Source organism: Falco peregrinus, chromosome 1 (assembly GCF_023634155.1).
Source record: "Falco peregrinus isolate bFalPer1 chromosome 1, bFalPer1.pri, whole genome shotgun sequence".
Classification (NCBI taxonomy): domain Eukaryota; kingdom Metazoa; phylum Chordata; class Aves; order Falconiformes; family Falconidae; genus Falco; species Falco peregrinus.
Window position 1 is genome coordinate 86,329,441 of NC_073721.1, and position 22,848 is coordinate 86,352,288.

General features: G+C 38.2%; 1 protein-coding gene across 19 annotated transcripts in view; it reads left to right on the top strand.

Moving 5' to 3' along the window:
• CELF1 (CUGBP Elav-like family member 1) overlaps nt 1–22,848 on the top strand; it is a 69,483-nt gene that overhangs the window by 14,451 nt on the left and 32,184 nt on the right. For 14 of the 19 annotated variants that reach the window (XR_008745491.1, XR_008745492.1, XM_055793924.1 and 11 more), the window contains 3 exons: nt 18,650–18,837; nt 19,632–19,714; nt 20,124–20,172. Coding sequence is in view for 17 of the 19 variants with exons in the window: in XM_055793924.1 (XP_055649899.1) it covers nt 18,660–18,837; nt 19,632–19,714; nt 20,124–20,172 (310 nt within the window). In the remaining 2 variants the exon portion in view is untranslated. Of the gene's footprint in view, nt 1–2,801; nt 2,843–12,355; nt 12,530–18,649; nt 18,838–19,631; nt 19,715–20,123; nt 20,173–22,848 lie in introns of those variants that run through there. The other 5 variants (XM_055793932.1, XM_055793930.1, XM_055793931.1 and 2 more) reach the window with 3 other exon arrangements.

Genomic DNA, 22,848 nt, shown 5'->3' on the forward strand with positions numbered 1-22,848 from the left:
CCTCTTGAATTGTCAGTGGTAATCTTGACATCCCACAAACATTAATTCCTGGAAAATGTAATGAGAAATCAGAACTAACTGGTCTAGACAAGTGCTGACAGTGACAGTAATTTCATTGATCAAAACCCATTAAATGATCCAGTGTTCTCTTATAGATGATCCTGGGTGCTGGTGAGACTGAATTTTTGCCACTAAGTAGCAAAGCAGTATCGCTATATTTATTGGGTGCTCATCCATTGTCCACTACTTAGTGGCTAGAGCCATTTGTTTTCATTACCAGCTGTAGTTCTGTTTATATTATATTGCATACCATAAGCTACAACTGTTTGTTCATCAGCAAGAGTGTATTTTGTCACTCTTAAATCTGGCAGGGCTGTGTTAAACCTTCATTTTTCTACATGGAATTTTCAGGTGGTGTCATAGTTCCTCCCAGCTACATACAGAAGAAGTTGGAAGTGGCATCTGACTCAGATGCAGCACTTCATTTGGGGGTGCAGGGGAAACTTCAGGAGAAATCTTGTTTGCAAAAGCTGTGATGAGATGTCCCAATTTACACCTGTTAATTCTTTTGCGGTCCCCACTGAGAACCCACACTGGTGCAACTGAAAACATTCTCAGTGTATGATGCTGGGCTGGGGTGAATCTGCAGTTTGCACGAGAGCTTACTGCCATGTCAGTTAATTACAGAAATTGCTATGCTACACACATTGCTAGTGTCATGCCAGCTGTATATGCCTTGATCTGAGGTATTCACGTCCTGATTTCTTCTGGGAAGAAATAAAGTTGTCAGATTCTTTGGCCATTGGGCCAGGTTTGTCTGATGTATAAACTTGGATAAAGTATTTGGTGTGTTTATGTTCTACATGCAGTTAAGTGAACCATACTAAAACAGTTTTGTTTTGAGAAACATTTATGATTTAGGAGCATTCTCCCAGGCTTTCTATAGGTTGTCAGATTTGCTGCTTGCTTTTTAAAGTTTTTATTGTCTTGGATTTTGCCTTTGATTCAGTGAGGTGTATGTTTTTTCCCAAAGGTATCCAAGAATTATGGGTTCCTCTGGCTGATAGCTGTACTTTTGGTACCTTTTGAAGTCTTTAAATTAATTCTCTTGAGTGTACATGTGCAAAGGGAAGATTTTCTTTTTAACGTTAAAAAGTAGTTTACCAGTATATTCTTAAGCATTTACAAGATGAGTGAGCTGTGTATTTCGGTTTTTTCTGATTATCATAGAAATATAACGGTGTTTATGACAACTTTCATAAGGCTTAAATATCTGGCAAAGATTGAGTTGAAAAGGAAGAAAACAAGAAGGTTGTGTTACATGGTGTTTTGAAGACAGGTCTGTTAGTAGGAATCTGAAACTATTTTTTGGCCATAAACAAATACTCTTCATTTAAACTTCAAAAAAACAAAGGAATGTGGGCGGAGTGGAAGGTGGTGTCCTCAGGTAGCATATTTGCCGGAATCACTGGTAGGAACTTCGTAATCCAGAATGTCATGGTGAAACAGAACAAAAATAAGTGTGTAAAGTGTTCCCTGATCAATAGTCAGTTTTCAGTAATATTCTAGAAAAGATAAATTTGTAATTTGGGAAATGCACATTTCAATTAAGAGTTATGTTTCTCAACATTGATGGATTGATTTTTATTGTTCTTAACTAGTATTATAAGAGAATTTTTTGTTGCTGTGTTTAGGATTCCATGTTCCTTTAGAAGGTATAATATTTTATTAAGTCCATTGAACAAATTAGGAAGAAATTAGAACAATTGAAAATTACTACAAATTAGGGATTAAAAAATTCTCAAGAGATCTCCCTCTGGAGAAGAGGGCATAAGTATATGTGATAAGTATCTAAGTATTTTACAAGACAAGTTAAAAGAGGGTATGGGTCACTTATCCACACTTCTCAAAGGATATAGAACAAAGATTGTGAAGGGACCTGCAAGGCAGTGAAAATATGGAAACTCAAATAGTCTTGTATAACTCTTCTCCTTGCGGACAGATGCAGGTTTTGGTTTGGTACCTATAGATAAGTAAACAGATTTGGATTTTTTGTAAAATACTGCTTGACTACCATGAGTGTAGTTCTGCAAAATAACCTAGGAGGAAGCAGAGGAGAAATTCTTTTAAAAGAATATTGCAAAGTTTGTATTTAAATATACACTAGCTTGTGATGTGGATCAGTTAATGAATCTGCAGAAAGAGAATCCTGAATCGAAAAGTAGCATCCCTTACTTATGAGATGCTAGTACAGAAAATCTGTATGGTTCCTAGTTGATGATTTGCCTAAGATACAGAAATAACATTTTTTTTCCATTTTTGTGATGTTAGTTCTTTGTGTTCCCTAATCCAGAACTTTCTCATACATTTCCATCTGTGCTGTCTTACATTAGAGTTACATCTGCAGGTTCCTTGGCATCTGTTAGTGCTGCTGCTGTCAAAATAATGTTACATAGGAGTTTAGAATTGTGCATACTGCTATTAGCAACTCATCTTCTGTCATGAGAGCCAGACAGGTAGGGTAAGTCCACAGAATGTTATTAGGAAGTTACAAAACTACTGTTTTCAGCCATGTTGTGTTTGCTGTCCTTTCTTTTGTATCCTTTCATTTAGTCTGTGTATTTTTGAGAGTGTGGTTTCTTTTTTGAGTCTAATGAGGGTTGTTACCACCTCATGATGACTTCTGCTATTATAAATATGCTTTACTTTCACAGTCCTCAGTATTTTACAAGATGGGGTTCATGTTGTGTCTGATTTTAACTCTGGAGTACTCAAATGTCTGTTTTTTCCTTATCTTTTAGAGTGAAGACAGGAACGGCTAGAGAGAGGTGCATAGCTGCAGGTATGAACCAACTACAGTTTGTATCACTCAGTTGCATATTGGCACTTCCTTTTAAAGGTTTAGAGAGAAGTTGGTTTTACTTTCAATGAAGAAAGCAGTGGTTTTCCACTGCAGTGAGCAGTGCTCCCTGCATCTTAAACTCTGCAGTTTCCTGCCTTTGTACTGCTAAATAGGGTTGGGAGTGTTAACGGTTTAGGACTGCAAGTACCAAGTCAATAGGCTTCTTTAGCTCCATCTGTAATTTAGTAATTTTAGAAACATAATTAACTGCAAAGTAGAAATGTGTGTCTTCGTTGTAATTTTTTGACCAGATCAAATCTTAAGTGCTCTGTAGTACATTAAACCCTAAAGGTGAATATTAGTGGAACAACTCCCTGTGGGCTGAGACAGATTTGATTATGTGCAGCAGAACAGGAGCATAGTCTAGTATGAAAATGCTTGAAGCCAAATGCAAGGATCTTCTGGTGCAATTTTCTTAATGTCTTAAGTCCAATAAGGGTGTAGTTTCATGAGACATCTGAGACAATTCCCCCTTGCTCTCTTCTTCAGTTTCCAACTGAGTAGTTCTGTGTCCTTTGGTTATGCTTGGTTCTTGTAATAGTTTGACTGCATGGTAAATAAAGTCAGCTTGACAACCCAATAAAAAGCTCTTTAGTGATCTAGTTATTATTTCTGTGGTTTAGCAAGTTGCAATGGTTTACAAGTAACAAAAGAACAGATCACACTGTCTGTAACTGTGCACCTGAAGAGTTCGAACTCACCTCTAAGGACAAGTGACCTCTAGCTACTGTTTTAAGTAACACTGTCATGCTCGAAGTGTGGTGATTGTTGCTCATCTGATGAATCACTGTGCTATGGCAAAAATATTTATGGTGTGCCTTTACTCTGTAGACAACCAGGCAGAGTTGAGTTTTGATATTATTTTGAGGAAATACTTGTTTTTTACTATGGTCAGACACTTGCTACAGTTTTCATAAATGCATTGGAAAGGATTTAGTTATGTCTTTTTTGGAAAGAATATAAAATTTGTCTCTAAAATGAAGGATATCCTGTCTCTCCATGTGTTACTCATCAGGGTAGAAAGAGCTAAAGTTGGATTAAGAAGCCTAGGAACACCTTCTTTTTTAAGTGATTTTTAGAGAATTGGCAATTGACCTCTGTGTTTGGAGCATTGGTCTCCAAGCATTGTGGATGTTACAGGACACTCAACTTCTTTCCTGAATGACTGGTGCTCTGTACTTTGCCATTCCTGCTCCTTTGCTGTTCTGTTAGGACTGTACAGCAGATAGGAAAGAGAGAATACTGGTCATTATATTTGTGGTTTTGTCTGAAGAGTTTGTATCTTTTGAGACAGACAAATCTGTGATTAGACCCAGCTTTTCCAAACACATGGGATTCTGCCAGTTACAAAACACAGGTCCAGAATCAATAGATTTGGATTACTTAAATAACAAAATAATCAGATTGTAGATCAGAAATAATCATCAAGTTTATGGTGACTGAAAATAAGTCACAAAACAAAACACTTCCATTTGGTGTAAGTTCCATGGTTTCTCATCTTAAGAGCAACTTAAAGTTGAATTAATCTGCCTTAATGCGAATGCAGGAAGGTGTCCACATGAAAGAGGACTGAGTCTTTTCTTGAACATCTTACAATATGTAAAATTGTTTCATCCTGGTATGAAAGACTTCTTACGATGATTAACTCCACACAGATATATCAGAATAAAATTGATGGTATTCTGCTTTTGGTCTGGTCAGGGAATAAAATTGAGGAGGAGTCAGCTTTGCTTTAAGCAATCAAGTGACCTTTGAAATAGCACTTTTGTTACCCACTTTTCTAGTAGCTGTTATCTTTAACCAGACACGTTTTTTAATAGATAGTTTACTCTGAGATTCAGGATTGCTTCTTGTATTTAGAAATTTATATGCCATGCTTTGCCAAAGCAGATTAAACAGTTATACTTCTGCCAGATACTACTGTCTTAAAAGTGTGTTGTGAGCATTGACGGTTTCAAGACTGAGGAACTCCTACTTCTCTTTTGACTTTTGTCATATCCACATTCACCATACTGATACTCTACTAGTTATCGGTAGATAGGACCAGTAGTAGGACAGAAATGCCTTTGTACTGTTTAAATGCCCTGTGAACAGAGAGCACTGTAGTGTTCATGTTGTTCTTACTCCCCTGACCCTCCTTTAGGGTGATCCTGTTGTCTTTCTGAACATAAGCTCTAATGAAAACTCCTTTGAGACAGATTGGTAGGCAGGTTGTGTGTTGAAGAAGAGCAGCTTACCTGTTTTTACTTGAAATGTATCTGTTCAAATTAAATCTCTGCAGAACTGAGCCCCTTCCAAAGGAGAGGACTTTGGCGTGGAGATTAAAATGGGCATTAAAAGATTGTAGGATTGTCTACTCAGAAGGAACTTCATCTCTTCTGCCATAAGAGAAGTTAATCCTTCCTTAGCACTTCTAAAGCCATTTATAGTTTGCAAAAGTAGATGTGAATTTGTTTGATTACAGATTTGTTTGGAGGGATTGTTCTGGATCAAAGTAGTATTCTTCATTCTTTCTGGGCTTAGCTCTTCCTGAAGTTGAAACTGAAGCACATATATTATACTGTTTCTCTTACAATTATAGAGGCTTGGAAAGTTTAGATATTTTTCAGAAACATACTCTTTGACATTTTTATTATGGTTCTGCATGTGTAGCTTAACAGCTAGTGAAGTTTTGCAGATGGCTGCTTGTCCAAAATACATAGCAGAGGTCTCAACTTTGTTTAGGAGACAAGGTAGCAACCACTGCCTAAATCTGCTGCATTTCTTCTGTACCAGGAGTGATGCTGGAGTATCCCCTGTTGCATCTGTTAGTCTTTTCTACCCCACAACACATGTGGTAGATAGAATTGTTTGCTTTTCCAGGGATACCACATCCCATTTCGATCTCCTCTGCTCTGCTCATGGACAATACTGAAGCTATGCCTTTGCATCCTTGTGCCAAGAGCCAGGGAAAATCATGTCTTACCGTGTTCTAAGTTGATGCACTATGTAGAAATTATTGCAGTAATTACTATTTTAATTGCATGGTGTGCTCTCCTGGAGCTGTCTGGGCTGCATTTGAACTCTCTTCAGGTAATGTGCACAAAAAGATTTCATTTGAGTAATATGAAATGAGAAATAGTGAGTGAATTTTTACTGTAGTGTAATATTAACTTATTCTGATTTGTATATAGTACTATCAGGAGAAACAATTTGAGATTAAAGGACTCCTCAGAATGGCTTGTATGGCTGTTCTGATGGCTGCAAAGGACAATAAAACTTGTTGCTTTGTTTAGTCCAGAGGGTCTCTTGAAACTTACAGAGGAAGAAAGCAAAGAGTCTTACCATACTTCAGAAAGATTTTTAAACAGGTCTGACTGCTATTCTAGGACCTTTCAATAAGGAGAGGTTTTAAAATAATTTAGTAGTACCAACTTTGTTCCTTTGAGTTAAGATTACACATTACATTTCTGAAGTAAAAAGTAACTGACCAGTTCATACTTTAATCTTTTTCCTTACACATGCACAAGGTATATTGCTTGCAAAAAAACTTAGTTAAAGGCATTTTTGATTCATTGTAGTTCTGTGTAAGGTAATACAAAAATCTTCATTCATGGTATTGTCCTGGGGTTGTATAGCTGTTTCTGTAGTCTCCCCTGGGTCCAATATGCAACCACATAGCAATTCTCTGTGTAAATGTATTTGCTTTGCCCGTTGTACTGTTTTGTGGCATGTTTGGCGTGGAGACGAGCTTTCCAGGACCCGGTGGGTTTCCAGCTCCTTAGCAGACGGGTAACTTCTGGATCTGTTTTAGTGGCAGAATACTAATCTGTGTAGTTGATTCTCTAAAAATCTTTCTAGCAAATATTGCAGAGATTACAAAACTTGTTTCCAGTGCATCTTTTTGACTAAGTGCAGAGCTGCAGATTCCTGTAATACAGGAAAAGACAGGAAAATACAGGTCTATTTGAAAGCAGTTTTCTGGGTCCTGTCTTTCTGTTTACAAAGTAAAAAAGTTGAAGGAGGTCTAAAGTATTCTGTTCCATAGAATTGCTTGCAGGGTTGTTTGTTACACAAAAAGCTGAAATACCCGAAGATAAACTTCTGGCCAAACTTTTGGGGCTGGGTGGGGAAGTCATTTTTGTTAAGCTTAAAGACAACATTTGGGGAGAGAGAGGGGAGAGGTGGTGTAAAAGTCTATCTGTATCTGCTTTCAGAACAAGATAGTCTGCAAGAATTATAATTCTTATTCTCTTCTACTGAAGATCTAAACTTTGAAGTGCAAGTGTGATTTATCATCTATGGTTTCTGTGTGTCCCATGGTCTGAATTCAGTCAATAAACAAAAAGAAGGGGGAGAACCCTCAAACCTTGCTGCTGCCTGAAATGTTCCATCCTGTCTCCTTTTAGTAGTCCTCTGTCCTTTCACAGGCTAGAAATGCATGTCCTCACTTTCGTGATGATGTCACATTTCCTGCCTTGTCTCCTATCCTATGTCATACTGCTGCATTTACTTCCTCTTACTATTGTTTTGACCAAGCCACTTTTCCGACTTCTCGAGAGTTTTTTTTCTATCTACAGTGACCAAGTGTCTGTCGGTCTTTCAGATCTCTCTTAGGTACTTAAGTTTTCCATAGTTTGTCTCACAAAATATAACCGTTGCTGTGTTCCAGCACTGTGATGATAAAAACTCAAAATGTTTCCCAGTCTGCTCGAATATTGGCAGATGTTTAAAAAAAATAATTTTTAACTGAAATTTTCTTTTGCATACCTTCCTGTAGAGCTTAAGCAGTACCCAAAATACACATTTCACATCTATTTAAAAAAAAAATCAATCCCACAACCTACAGATAAGGATAAAATTATTAAATCTTCTACAGTTTTTGTTGTTGTTTTTAATATTTAGATGTCTTTGTAGAATGAGGGGAAGAAACCTATATGCTTCTGCTTTAAAAGCAGTTGTTCTGGGACTCATACATCAGTGCTTCTTCCTCATATCAATTATTAATTGTAAAATGTCTAACAAAGAGGGATGGACATGTGATGGTTACTTCTTGTCCGTGATTTACCAAAATGAATTATTCTAGCAAACCTGCATTAAGGCTTATTGTTATTTGTTCTACAAGTACAGATGCTCTAATAGGTTGTCATGTATTATTTGCTCCAAATTCATGATTTGGTCTTTTGGCAGTTTGCTCCTCTGCTTATTTGTGTCTCTTATCTTTCATACAGTGTCTTCTTAGCCAGGCCTTTGCTACTGTCTTTGCATCACAGCAAATTTTGCTGTGTTGTGGGTTGTTTTGGTTTGTTGTTTTTGTTGTGATTTGGGTTTTTTTAATTCACTACTACTACCAAGAAATAGCTGATAATGCTGATTTTGTCTCCTTCTCTGTTCCCTTAGTCTAGAAAAAATGAGGAAATATGCGAGATAAAGAAACAAAATTTAGCTGGGAAAGACAGAAATTGTAATATGCATTTCAGATCAGTCTTCTGAAGGTCACAACTGGGAACTAGTTAAAACTGAAGTCTAAAGCTAGCAAAAAAACCCCCAGAAGATTAATGGGAGCATTTTGAAGTATCATTGGACATAAACATCATAGAGAAGTTGGAGTTTCTAGGAGAATATTTTAGTTTGAAGATTTTACTAACATGGACATCTATTTTATTTGTTTCGCTGTGTTCATGTAGTAGACTATTATCCTAATGCTTCATCTTAATGAAAACAGGGTGGGCAGATACTGGCTGCCTTTGGAAGAATCCATGCAAATACTAACCAAAGTTGTCCGTCACTCTGTAAATGGCTCTATTGCAGACTGTGATATTTGAAGTTCTTTGGAGTTTCTGCCTTTGTGTAAAAAAGAATTGAATAGATACAGATTCTTTAAATAATAGTTGTGATGTACCTGAGAATAATACAAAAATATTTCAGTAATCTCAAACCAGAGAGCTTTGGAGGCTATCAGCTTGCTTATTCCTCATTGCCCTGGGTAATGAGAAATTTTATGGTCAGAGACAGGTGCTTGAGATCATCATCAGGAGACGATTTCATGGCCAGTCTATTCCATTTTTTTCTCTTTTTGGGAATGCCTATGCAAGCCTTTGTAGTATCATCACTGAAGTAGCAGACAGCTGCAGCAGGGTCAAGCACTGGGTTAGCAGCCTCATGCTACTGTTCTAGCTGAGAGCTATGCATTAAGAAAGTAAAACTCAGGGTAGCATCGTGTAGCTGTTCTGCCCTAGAGAAGCAGATCACTGCAGAGCTGTGCATCCCTCACATCGCAGAATTCTGATACCCACAGACCTGTCAGTATATTCACAGCACACTCATGTCCCCTCTCAGGCAAGCAGGTAAAAAGGCAACGTGTCATGGGGAGATAAGAGGAAAACTGAAGAAGTTTGGAGGCTGCTATCTTAGAAGTTTGTGAACGTCATTAATCTGCTGCAAGAAGGTCTTAAGACTGATAATTCAGCTGCTTCTGAGTTCTAGTTAGACATTCTGTTACTAGCAGTTATTGGCAAATAATATATATAGCAAAAGGTTTTTTGGCTTCTCTGATTTGAACAGATGTTGTAACCTGTTTCCTGGTAGGTAAGCTCTCATACTGCAGAGCTACTGTCTGCCATTTGGTCTAAGTTGCCCTCAGGAGTGAGCCAGATACTGAGTATGCCACAGATTGAATTTGTTCATCAGTTGTGTGACGGTATGTTGAAAGCAATTGCAAGGCATTTTAAAAAGAGGGGAAAGTATATACTAGTTACTATCTGTGCTGTCACATTTCCTGAAGTCCAGAGGTATGTTTTGGGGGGTTTGGGGTTTTTTGTTGTGTAGTTTTGCGAGGGGTGGGGGGTTGGCTTGGTGTTAATTACTAAGGCAGTTGAATATAGTGTTTATAATAGCTGAGCATTTTTACTTAGCGTTTACCTAGTATGTGTCTAGTTCAGTTCTTCAGTAGTTTTAACAGGACAACTCTAATTTTTTTTCATAGTACTTTTTTGTCCCAACACAAACGGCCTAGGCATGATCCAGCTCTTTGAAATGTTTCTGATCTATCTTTGCCATTCACAAAGGCTAATAATCTATAGTGTTTGTTTTTACCATGAAACTAATTCAGTGGTCTCTTGGCCTCTGTTTTCAGCTCAGGGAAACCTAACCTGTTGTGGTTTGCCTGGTAGCTTCTGATGGGTCTCTTCCAAGTACATGTCCAGTCCATTCTTGCAGTCATGTAAGTTTATTGTGTCTGCACTATCCTGTGAACACACAGTTCCAAAAATCTACTACCCTTTGTATGAAATACCATCTTCTTTCCTCCTCAGGGGAGGAATGCTGTTATATCAGTCATTAAGATTGTGCTTTCTTAGCTGGCATTCAAAAAGTTAGTTTGGAGATACTAGCTGCTTAAGAAGATAATAACCACACATGACCTATTACAGTTAATATGCACGTTCACTTCAATGCTTGTTATTTGAAATTAAAGCAAGAGGGACATCTAGACTGGTCAGACAAATAAACACGTGGCAGTCAAAGCCACGTGTTGGTGTGTGGATAATAATATAGATACAAGTCTTCCTTACTTGTTTTTACTGTTAACATCGAGGTCAAGGATGTTTCTTTCTGTCAGAGCATTAGCTGATCCCTGGACTGACTTTGTAGCAAAATGATGGCTTAAAGTCACAGGCCTGTCTAAAGACCTGGTGTTCTAGGTTACTTTGCTGGTGCCCTTTGAAATGCCTTTGCACTAAGGTGTGCAGCATGAGGAGCAAACAGGGGGAACTGGGTGTGTTTGTGCAGTCTATGCTTTAATCTAGAAGTGTTTTGATTAATAGAAATTATAGATATCTGCTAGAGAAAGCTCAGTTGGGTTTTTACTGGCCTGTTTTTGAAGGAAACAATGCACAAGCTGTGTACTGTCATTCTTTCCTGGAAACCTTTGAATTCGCTGTTCATATTCAAATAAATGTGTCAGAGTAGTAAATGTTTCAAGGCATTAAGTTCCTACTCATTTAGCTTTAAGTGAGAAGGAGGTCAAAACAATTCTTGGTCAATTCTTGCCCTTTGCCCGTTGGTCTGTAAGTAGCTCTGAACTAGTCTGGCTATTGTCTGCACAGCTAAACAGGTAGAAGCCACTGAAGGATCTTGATAGTCATTGGATTTATTGTAAGGAGATAAGAAATCCATAGGAACAGTTGGTTTAGTTCTGTTTTATATGTGTTGGCATCTTAAGGGTTACCTCACTAGTGTTGAGGTTTATTGTATAGCAAACAGTATTCTTTGTTCTCTGCATCCCAGGAAAGCATCACTGTGTCCTGGTTTCCTGTGTGACATCTGGAAATCATCAGGTTAGTAGAGAGCTGGGAACGGCCGCCTTTTCTACCACAGCTTGCAATCCCTTGATGCCTGTCTGAAACAGCATGTTCAAGCGACAGGTCTTTTCTGATCAGCTTAGTTCAGAACCCCTTCATACAACAGACTTGTATAGGTATAGGACTTGATATATCGTTTTGCCACCTCAAAATTGTGATCTCAGTTGCCACTGATTAAACTTTTTGAAAACCACAGTAACTTTTGTGGTTTTTATCGAAGCAATGTCTTCCATATCTGTTTACACTTTAAGATTTTGTACCAGGTGTGTTGATTTAGAAAGGTAAAAAGTTGTGACTAAGGAACTTGAGAACTGCCATGCTGGACAGAGTCTAGTTTGTGGTTTCCTTCTGATAATGCCTATAGTGCCATGTGCATTAGACAAATGGATCTAAAATCTTAATAATTATTGATTAGTCTGTGTTTAAAGATGAAGTTACTTAGTTGTTCCTTCCTAATGTTAGCTAGAAGGAGGTAGTTCTCATGGGTAGTATTTTCATGCATATAGCCCATGGGTTTTCTGTTTAAAAAAAAAACAGTTGGGTTTTCTATATATGTGCAGTAAACAGAAGCGGGAAAATATACCCCTGGAAGCACCCAGTTGTACTCAAACCCTGTCAAGCTTTGACAGGATTACAAAAGTCACTGCCACTTAATATTTATTTTATCTGTGAATTTAGTAAGAAGTGTTCCCTCTTACCAGTTTCAAATTTGCCTTTGGCCATTTCCTGCTTTACTCCTATGAACATAGGAAGCTACAACTACTTTGTGAATTGTGTGGCCGTAGATTCTGTTTCAAGTGAATGATGCATAGCAGCAAGAAGTCAGGAAGAACACGAGCAGAGCTTTCAAAAGCAGCATATGTATTGGAGGAAGCCATAGACCATTTAAAAGAAAATGTACCTGTGTTTCTTGTCCACCTTTTTATAAGCTCCACTGCTTAGAATTCATTAGAGTAACAATTTTTTTCACTTCAGTGTGAAGTTTTATCTCCTTTTCCAGAAAAAATAACCTGATTTCCTCATTTTAGAAAATAGGTTTAGTATAATTTATTTTAAAGCGATTGTCTTTACTATCAAATAAAAGGGTAAGTTTAGCTGCTGCTTCATTTTTGCCTTTCTAAGAGTGCTTAGGCAGAGAAAACATCATCCTAGAAGCCAGAGACATAGGTGACTTGCTGCTTCATCTGCTGGCAGAGAGCTGGGAGGCCTGTGGATTCTTCAGTCAGACGAAAATTCAAAAAACACTCCTTTTAAGCTTTCACAGAATTAATTGGAATAGAAGCTACAGGTAAACAGCATTTCATTCACAAGCCAGAGAAGTAGGTCATGAATGTATTTATTTACCTCAAATGTTTGGGTTTTTTTCCCAAAAAAATATTTTGAGGAAGGGGAGGGGGGAAAAAAGCTTATTATAAACTATTTTTAGAATAAAATTTACTTAGCTAATTTGTGAAAATCCATCTAGGTCTGGAGAGTATGGGGAAATTGAATGCTCTCAGATAAATACATAAGACAGTGTACCGTGAAACTTTGCTATTTCTGAGATAAAAGCAATTGTCATCCCCTCCTGTCCTTTTTCTCCACCTGGAAACCTACAAAAATGATCAACAAAACACATCAACAAAAATGTTTTTCAGTTAATTTAATCTGAATTGTAAGCAGCCTGAAAATTCATGTATTTTGATGGTAAATTCAGCATTCTGAATGTGTCAGATTTGCGTACCCACAGTGCGTAACTGTCACAGAGATTGGCAGAGGAAGAAACTGCAGTTTTGGCAACTAGGTAAGGGGCTTTTTGTACCCAGCGAGGCATGGGGAGACAGTTTGGATTTCAACATAGGCAGAAAATATTCTGACCACTTGCTTACAAGATCAACAATGAAACAACAAAATATTGACAAGTAGTTAGTGGGTTTTATGCATCTAACCTAGGGTTATCTGTTTAAAGAAAACCCTGCAATTCAGCAACACTGTAGGGATCTGGATATGCACAGATAATACAAGGGGAAGTTTATTCTAGGACCTGCCTCCTTCAAAGCTTCACAGCATCTGATTTCCACGTAGCCTGCATCCTTTCCCATAGTTTGCTGTCACTATCCCAGTAGTCCCTCAGCTTTGGGTTTGTATATGTTGTCTGAGGTTCAGACTGTATAAAATAAAAGATGGTATTATCTGTAGCTTTCAGAGTTAATTGCTCATTGAAATGAGCAAGGCTTTCTTAGGAAGCGAAATACGATACAGTTTTTCTTGTGGTTTGTTTTTTTGGGGGTGGTGGTGGAGTTTTTTAGCTTTTGTGCCTCAGGATGTGATGTAATTCTGGAAACTTAAAAATAAAAGCAAGACTTTTACCATTTATACTTTGCAATCTCTGAGGAGCATATAGTGGTATATTCTGCAACATGATCTAGAGCTTCAGAAGTGTAAAAAAAGTGAGATCTAATCTGTAGTATGTAGAAGTTTTTAATGTTCGTATTGTCAGACCAGCACCACATTTAAATGTGTAGCTATAGTCCATAGAGCTTTGAATTTCCGACATTGTTTCTATTATCCTTTGAATAGAAACTGTCAAAGAATGGATCTGGAAGCCAGCAGGAATTTGACATCTGAGCAAAAAATAAGTGTGTTTAGCTCTCTTATTTTTCTTTCTTTTTGTGAGCAATGGCTAGGATAACTTTTGTTATTTTTTATAATTCTAAAGAAACATTGCTTCCTTATTTAATTCTTCTTACTTTTGTGCAGTAGAGAAATACTATCTTTTTTGACTCTGATATTTTCACAAGTTTCAGTCTTTTTTTTTAATTTCACTACCTTGATGATGCCTTCAACTAAATAATGTTAAAACAAACCTGTGTTTGTACACTAGTGTTTTGTCCCTGAAATTGTCATTGTTTCTGCAGAAGTATGGCACCTTGAGGCACTGAGTCTTTGCTAACATACCTTCAGATATTTATTCAACATTCTAGTATTGATTCTTCCTTTCCCCCAGATTGTAAATAATAGCATGTGAAATAGTTTTGGCACTATTCATTAAATTAAGTGAGCACATCATAGAGTGACTATAATGAGATTTTAAAGTTAATATGTAGCAGGATAGTTACACAAAACTAACATTTTAATTATCAAAGCCAGTAGACTGAATTTGAGGTGGAGCATAAGTGTGACAGTGCCTGTCACTTGTTGCAGTTTTGTCTTGGTGAAACAAGTAGGTATGACTTCCATTTTGAAGAGCAAAGGTATGAGGGAAAGGATCAAATCAAATTGACTTAGTGGTTTTCTTCAGTAAACTAAAAACCCATTTTCCTAGGGTATCTGTTGCCAGTATCATCTTTCGTCAAACCTACGGTGAGCGTGGCTGCTGGGGTATTTTACTGGCTGCCTGAAAAGTTAAAGATAACTGGGAGACCAGAAGGAATACATTCTGGTCTGCATAGGTAGGGCCAGAGTTTATAGTGTCGATCTATAGGTTTATGTGAACAGTGGCAAGCTCCCCACTGTATCTTCTGCTGTTCTAATCATACAAATCTGAAGTGTTTCTCTCTGTGGGCTTATTTTGGAGAAATCCATAAAGTGGGCTCCAGGCTGAATTTTAACATTTGAACGTGATGTGTATTACACAACATGGCATTTTCCAAGTGGGAAACCTCTAAGATGTGTCTGAAGGTACATATGAACAATTTACTGAAAGCAAATAAATTGACCTGTGCTCTGTAGTGCCTATTTGCATGCTCTTAACAGTGGTGCTTAGCAGGTAGCTTATACATTTTCACTAAAGAATAAGTTTCCTTGTGTTTACCACATAGTAAGAGCATGTATGCAGTCATTACTGTTGATATTTGATGTGTGCTAAATTCACGTCTTCTTATTTTGCAGTAACATGCCTATCTTTTTGTATTAAGAGGCCTAACTCCTTTTAATAACCTTTTAATTAACCTCACTGTAGGCAGATATTTGGAAATGTTCTTTCTCTTCCAAAGGTTGAAAACGGTTATTTATGAAAAAACAATTGACATGCTGTAACTCTGCAAGTGTAAAATAAGCTCTATATACTGGCCAGTCTAAATAACTGCAAGTTCATGTTGCAGTCATTGACAGACAAGAAAGAAGCTGCACCAGCATGCATTCCTTGATGCTGTAAGAGTTTATTTTGTGGTTATATCTACCGTAGACATAAGGCTTATCTGCATTCATGTTGGACTTGAACTAATCATTCTTCCTGGAGTGCTCAGACACACCCAGCTGCCTCTGCAGCAGTCACCGTCTGCAATCAAGTATTTCTGCATCTCCCTGTGCATCCAGTATTATCCAGATTATCGTCCCTTTAGTTTGGGTATTGGAGATGTAACAAGAGGTCTGTATTGTGTGTATAAATACACCTCACAGTTCCTTGATTGGCATGTTATTCCTGTTTTAATGATGAGGCTGCTGAGGTGTTCTGATCAGTGTTTTCAAAGATTATAAAAGTTTTCAACAAATCACTGTGGTTTTTTTCCTTTTCTTTATCATTATAGACTCTATATATCTCTACATTTATAGATGCATGACAGGCAGAGTATTGTTTCCAGAACAATGTATGCTTCTCCTATAAAAGGAGTAGGTTTTGATGTTCTGGGGTAGTTAAGATTGATTACTCAAAAATTCCTTGGCTTTGATGTTTTTGGCAGGTTCAGAGAAACGTTTTAGTTAGGAGAGTGTGCAAAATAATAATGCACAAGGTAAAAAGAGTGAGATCAGCTGCTGAAAATGGTTACGGTGAAGGAACCTCTGGACTTCACGCCTTAATATTGGTGATATTGATTAGTCTGTCTGAACCTCAAGGCCTTGGACTGCCATTTTGGGAGGCAAGGAGTTAGTTGGGGATGGAAAGACTGGAGTTTGTATTCTTTCTGCTCTGTTACCCATTGCTATCTTCATGGATCTGACACTCTGTTTATCTGACAGTGCACTCAGTACTGCTTCGCCAGGGAAAATTGCACAAAACAAGCCCAGTGCATCAGCATTTTCATTGTGTATTAAGCTGAGCCTCCCTTCACATGGTCACATCCCCTTTTTAATCTGGGATTCCATGTCCCTTTCCCAGTCCAGCCTGTTTCTGTGGTGTCTATTACTGGTCTCCCTGAGCTTCTGTTTCTGTGGTTTGAGTGTTTTTTGTGTGGCTGAGTGTTAAGACCTGCAGGACTTTTGGAAGTGGCGTTGTTTGGGGGTTAGGCAATACACTGATTTAGTGTTAGTAGTTTGTCACAGTCTGAGGTGATGGCTGCGTTCAAGTTGGATTTCCTCCCAGAGATGATGGTGGACCATTGTTCCTTGAATGCTAGCCCTGTGTAAGTATTTTGTCTTCACATCTAAGTTTGTAACTAAAGAGATAGTCGCAATTGCTGTCTCTGAAGCTTCTGCTATCTGATTAATTCTCCTTGAGGGGGGTAAAAGAGAGGAGAGCCTGCAGTTTGTTTTCTTGAAAAAAATCCTAGTGGGCATCAACAATTGATGTTGGATTCTTGCTGGGGGGAAACAATCTAATAATTTGGGGGATAAGCACTAAGGAAGAATAAAGCTATGCTATTTGGCAGTACTAATATGCTACAGGTGCTGATATTATAAAATCAGTTATTTAAATCAATTATTGGGAGAAAGGTTTCTGTTCTTCCCTATTAATGACTCCAGACTAAACCTTTTAGTGAGGAATGAAAGGTTCCTTGAATACTGTTGAAGTTATGTTGAGAGTTGCCCAATTAACAGGAGCCATGCTACGCTCTTGAAGCTGCCCATGGCATAGAAGGCAGGGCTGAAAATAATTATTGGAAGAGGGTGAATGATCCAGTTGTTCTCAATTGAAATGAAAAGACATTGAATGGAAAGAGGTATTTTACCTTGTTGTAAAAGGTATTGTTTGCCTTGGCTGTTTGGAGAGCTGCTGACTCTTTCTGAATGGAAAGATAAAGAGGAGTGAAAGGATTTATGATGATTCCCTTCCCTTCTGGTAAGAAGCTGTGTTGTTCCTGAGATCTGTTCATACAGCTATAGAATTGTGAGCTTTCCCTGGCATGTATTTTTCCTTAGGCTCTGAACAGTGTATTAAGGGGGAAAATGAACTAAACATTACTTGGTTAGGAATTTTTTTCTTCTAAAATTCTATTCAGAGGGAATATGATTGCAGATGGACAGTGAGAGGAACACTGTTTACTGTAATGTGCGGTTAATAAGCCATTCAAAAACTATCTTTCAAGGAAAAAAGCAGAGATGAGGAGAGCCGATTACTCTGGAAGAAGGCCACCTGTATTCTTCAGCAGAGGGTTTGGGGGCTGGGGGAATCATTGTATTGTTACTATTCCACTCCCCACGTCCTTTCTGGATTATGCAGGGGCTGGTCAGCAATTTTAACCTACTAATCACTATAGCTACAATAGGGTGTCATTACAGTTACTCTTCCACTGTGTCGTGTGGTATACCAGGCTGTGACTACTGATAACAAGACCTCTCATTGAGCTTGACAAATGCTGAGGAGTCATTACAGAAAGCAGTATATGACTGTCAGCTAGCTGGGTGGAGTATAACACAGTTTTATTAGTAGTCTGTAAACTGTTCATATGGCTAGATGTAATGCCTTGAAGCCTATTGGAGATTCCCGTACTCAAAACTCCTGTGGTGTTGTAGTCTAAAAGTGACTTTTTTCTATGTTAACTCTACCGTTACTCAACTTGATTCAATCTGTGACTGACTAGATGCCCAATCCCAACCTGTTCATGTACAACCTAAGCCTGTTGTTTTGCCAAATATTGTTGAAAGCTCCTTAGTTTCACAAAGAGCTATTGCCTTGTAAACCCTTAATGAAACTTCTCATCTGTTTGATTGTACCTTTTTCTCTGTTTTAAGGTGGGTCTTCACCTTGGGAAACAGTTCCACATAGTCACACTTAAAAACAACAACAAAAAAATGTTATCCTCTCATTTTCAGTTGACTGAAGCTGAAATAGTTATCAGGTTACTGATAACTTCAGCAGTCTGTGGGTGGACTTGAGTTTAGGTTCCTTCCTCTTCTGGTTTCTTTTTCTGCTAAATTTTACATGGTTGAACTAATGATATATTTCAGTCATCTCAAGAGATTTATGTCCTGTCCTGAATCCCAGATGTTGACTACATTATAGGAACAAATGTTAAGAGAAGCTTTAAACAGCTGTGTAGAGTGTCTGGTTTCCAAGTACACAGCTTGCCAGTGAATGTGGATGATGATCCTGGTATGCAGGACTGGTAATGTGCAAAGGTCTCTCTTTATGTGTGTATTTTAATCATATACATTTATATATTTGTAGAATTATTTTTTTATCTCACTGTAAGCATGCTTCTTCTAGCTGCGGTAACATCTAGAATCTGTGGAAAGATATAAACGAGAAATTTCTTCTTGTTTTTCATAGCTCAAAGAAAATGAATGGCACACTGGATCACCCAGATCAACCTGATCTAGATGCTATCAAGATGTTTGTGGGCCAGGTCCCACGAAGCTGGTGTGAGAAGGATCTAAGAGAACTTTTTGAACAGTATGGTGCTGTCTATGAAATCAATGTCTTGAGGGACAGGAGCCAAAACCCTCCTCAAAGCAAAGGTGAGAACATCTTTACTCCTCATGTGAGACTTGCGGTCTCAGCTGCTTTCACATAGTTAACATTTTAGATGTTTGCTTATTCAGACATTTCTGTGTGTTGGAGCTTTGTGTGACCAGGTGTGCATGAAAACCCAGGCTTGACAGTCTTTAAATGTATGTGTCTAAATATCCTTGGACTGTAGTCCAGTCATTAGCTGAGCTGAGAAAAATGATAATTTTTTTCTTTTTAATGCTCAGAAGTGGTAGGGATAGATTGTAATTACAAAGCAGAACATCAAAATAACAGTGTTGCTCCAGAGCGTCATTGTGATTCTATGATACGATCAAAATGTTGCTGAAAGTGTCATAATTTCAGATAAAATATAACATTGAGATCTTAATCATTTGTGTACATCAAATAATTTTGTACATCAACTCCTAACTAAATGCTGTACCTGGATTTGCAGTTCAGTTTTATGCAATATTTTATTTCCTGTGAAACTAGATAAGTCTTTGGTACTAGCAAATAATTGTTGAGTTTGATAATGAAAGTAGCCAGCAGTTTTTTGGCAGATGTATGTAAACGTTTGTTTTAATTGTGCATTGGTGATGTTGGCTGTATATATATCCTATTTTTTACATTTAGAAATATTTAAACAGTTGCAATCAGTAGTACCTACCTATTTCAATGTCTTAACCTCTTCTACTTGCCATGTGTTTTGTATTGGAAGGATAGAAGTGGGACTTGCATTTTCTGTGCAGCATATCAAGATTTATAGTGTTCTTTCCTGGCTAGCATTTTCTTTCAATTGCAGGGTGCTGTTTTGTTACATTTTATACCCGTAAAGCTGCACTAGAAGCACAGAATGCTCTTCACAACATGAAGATCCTCCCAGGGGTAAGAGCAGCCATGCTTTGTTTGCAATTCTGTTTTGTTTTTCTGAGCTCTGGCACCACTCATCTACAAACATGTTATCTTGCCCTCAAATACTGTTTTAAAAGAACTATTCAAAAGAGCAATGTTATGAGATTTGTATAACAGATCTTAAGGGAGTTTTTGAGCATTTGGGAAAATAACATGGTAGTGAAGGTGGTGGACATGGCTCCAATAATACTCTGTGAGGAAGAGTGGTGGCATATTATTAGGAAAGCTTTCCTTTCTTCTAGAAATCTATGTATTGTTACATTTGCACTTCTGTAGAGGCAGTTTAGGTAGGCTGTTTCTTTCTTCCACAACTCTTATGGGATATATTTCTTATAGTATAAAGTGAATGCATCTAGGATTAAATAATCTTTTTACGTTTCAGATGCACCATCCTATCCAGATGAAACCAGCTGACAGTGAAAAGAGTAATGGTAAGCTTCACTGAAGTCTGAGTTTGGTAGCATCATTTGTGCTAATAGGGAAACTTGAGGATTCTCATTTTGTTGAACAGCTGCTGATCAAGGCTTCTTGAATTGGAAACCTGATTTATTTTTTTTTTAAGGGGAAAAAAAAAAAAAGGTGTGTTTTCAATATAGTAGGTAGTGTAAGTGATGTCTCTAAAATTCCATGACTCAGTATCTCCCACTGCTGCTGCTTGTGGTAGAACCATGTTGTCAGTTAGGGAAACATCTAGTGAGTTCTTCTTTGTACTAAGGTGGTTTAAATCTTTGTTGGGGACATGGACAGTGCAATTGAGTGTACCCTCAGCAAGTTTACAGATGACACCAAGCTGAGTGCTATGGTTGATACCCTAGAGGGAAGGGATGCCATCCGGAGGGACTTTGACAGGCTAGACAGGTGGGCCCCTGCAAACCTTATGCAGTTCAACAAGGCCAGGTGCAAGGTCCTGCGTGTGGGTCAGGGCAATCCCAAACCATGTATACAGGCTGGGCAGTGAGTGGATTGAGAGCAGCCCTGTGGAGAAAGACTTGGGGGTATTGGTGGATGACAAACTGAACATAAGCTGGCAATGCGCGCTTGCGGTCCAGAAAGTCAGTCATGTCATGGGCTGCATCAAAAGAAGGGGTAATAGGTCAGGATTCTCCCCTTCTGCTCTGCTCTGGTGAGACCTGGAGTACTGTGTTCAGCCCTGGGGCTCCCAGCGTAAGACAGACGTCGACCTGCTCAAGCAGGTCTAGAGGAGGGCCATGAAGATGATCAGAGGGCTGGAGCACCTCTGCTATGAGGGCAAGCTGAAAGAATTGGAATTGTTAAGCCAGAAGAAGAGAAGGCTCTGGGGAGAGCTTACTGCAGCATTCCAGTACTTAGAGGGGCCTACAGGAAAGATGGGGAGGGATTCTTTATCAGGGAGTATAGTGACAGGATGGGGGTAACAGTTTTAAACTGAGTAAGAGTAGATTTTTTATTAGACACAAGGAAGAAATTTTTTATGGTGAGGGTGGTGAGGCACTGGCGCAGGCTGCCCAGAGCACCTGTGGATGCCCCATCCCTGGCAGTGCTCAAGGCCAGGCTGGATGGGGCTTTGAGCAACCTGATCTAGTGGAAGGTGTCCCTGCCGGTAGTGGAGGAGTTGGAACTAGACAACCTTTAGGGTCCCTTCAGACCCAAACCGTTCTGTGATTCTATGAAATCTAGAAATGCTTTTTCAAGTGCTTGGCCAATTTGAAGCAAGGCCTGTTGCAGCTAGGGTGAGAGCCAAAGCTGCTGCTTGTAGTATACAATAGAGATTGAGAACTCTCAACAGTTCAGTAGAGCAAAAACTAAATATTTCTGCACACCAGCCATTTCAGATGGATTAAGATATTTGGCATCTACCGCTGGGGTAAATGATCATTTATTCCTGTGATTTCCATCATGAGTTTATATATGCACATACATGCATGTTCAGGTGGGTGGGTGTGTGTCTATATTGTTGCAAGATAAGCAAAGGAAGTGTTTCAGCCTTTCTAGGCTTGGCTGAATTTTAATTTCTTCATTTACCATGGTTACTATAAGATTAGCGTTGCATCATGGTGAAGATAATCCTGGTTCCAGAAAGCTTATGTCTTAAGATAATTGAAAACAGAAGATGGGATATACAGGTAACATATAGTAGGAGTAATTCCATCTGCAGATTCTTCCGTGTGGATACAGGACATGTCTCTGTGTAAATATGTAGAAAGTAGTAATTCTTTTGAAGTATTGTTGGGAAAACAGAATAGGTTCTCTAAACATAAATTGATTTGCATTGTGCACACACACACCCCATACGCACAGAAATACCCTGGGAAAATAATTGAAAGAAGAAAAAAGTAATTGAATTTTAGGGTGACAGTTCTGAGGATATTATGTCGTTATGAGTCTTATTAAAAGATGTAGGGGAAAAGACAAATAAGAAAGTGTCAGTTACAGAAGTATTTTTAACTTGCCATTAATAAAAGGTATTCTGGATCTCTTGAACTAAAATGGATTACAAAAAGTATTTGAAAGCAGCTTTCTGCTCTAAGAGATTGAAAGTGAACTGGGTACAACATTAAGATTTAATAGTCAGTTTAAGTCATGTCAGCTGGAATAGTTTAGAATTTTCCCCTTCAACACTGTAGAAGGCTCAGCAAATAAGTTGATTTCACTTCACCATGGCACTAAATAGGAGAAGACTTTCTCTCCTGAAGCTTGAAATTCTGCTACAGCCTTCATCATATTATATTTTATATTGCGCTGAATGTTGTATTTGCAAACTGGTTTATATTTCCTAATGGTATTCTGCATAATTTGCGTCATCCTTTAAAAGCAAGTATTTCAGAGTTGATAAGCAACCTTAAATAAGTAAAACAAGACATATAAAGGTCTGCTCTGGATTTGAGATTACCCCACTCACTTAGGTGACCTTAAACTGACATTAGTAACCACTAACTGAAAAGTTTAAGAAAAATATCTTTTGTTTTTAAATAGTCTGCACACTGAAAGGTATTCTTCAACAGTAGTGTATTTAGTAGCATCAGCACTTAGAGGCAAGATACAGTAGCACACAGTCCAATGTTCTGATTTGAGGTGTTATTTTCATGCTTTTGGTACAGATCAGAATGGATGAATCTAAAACAGAACTA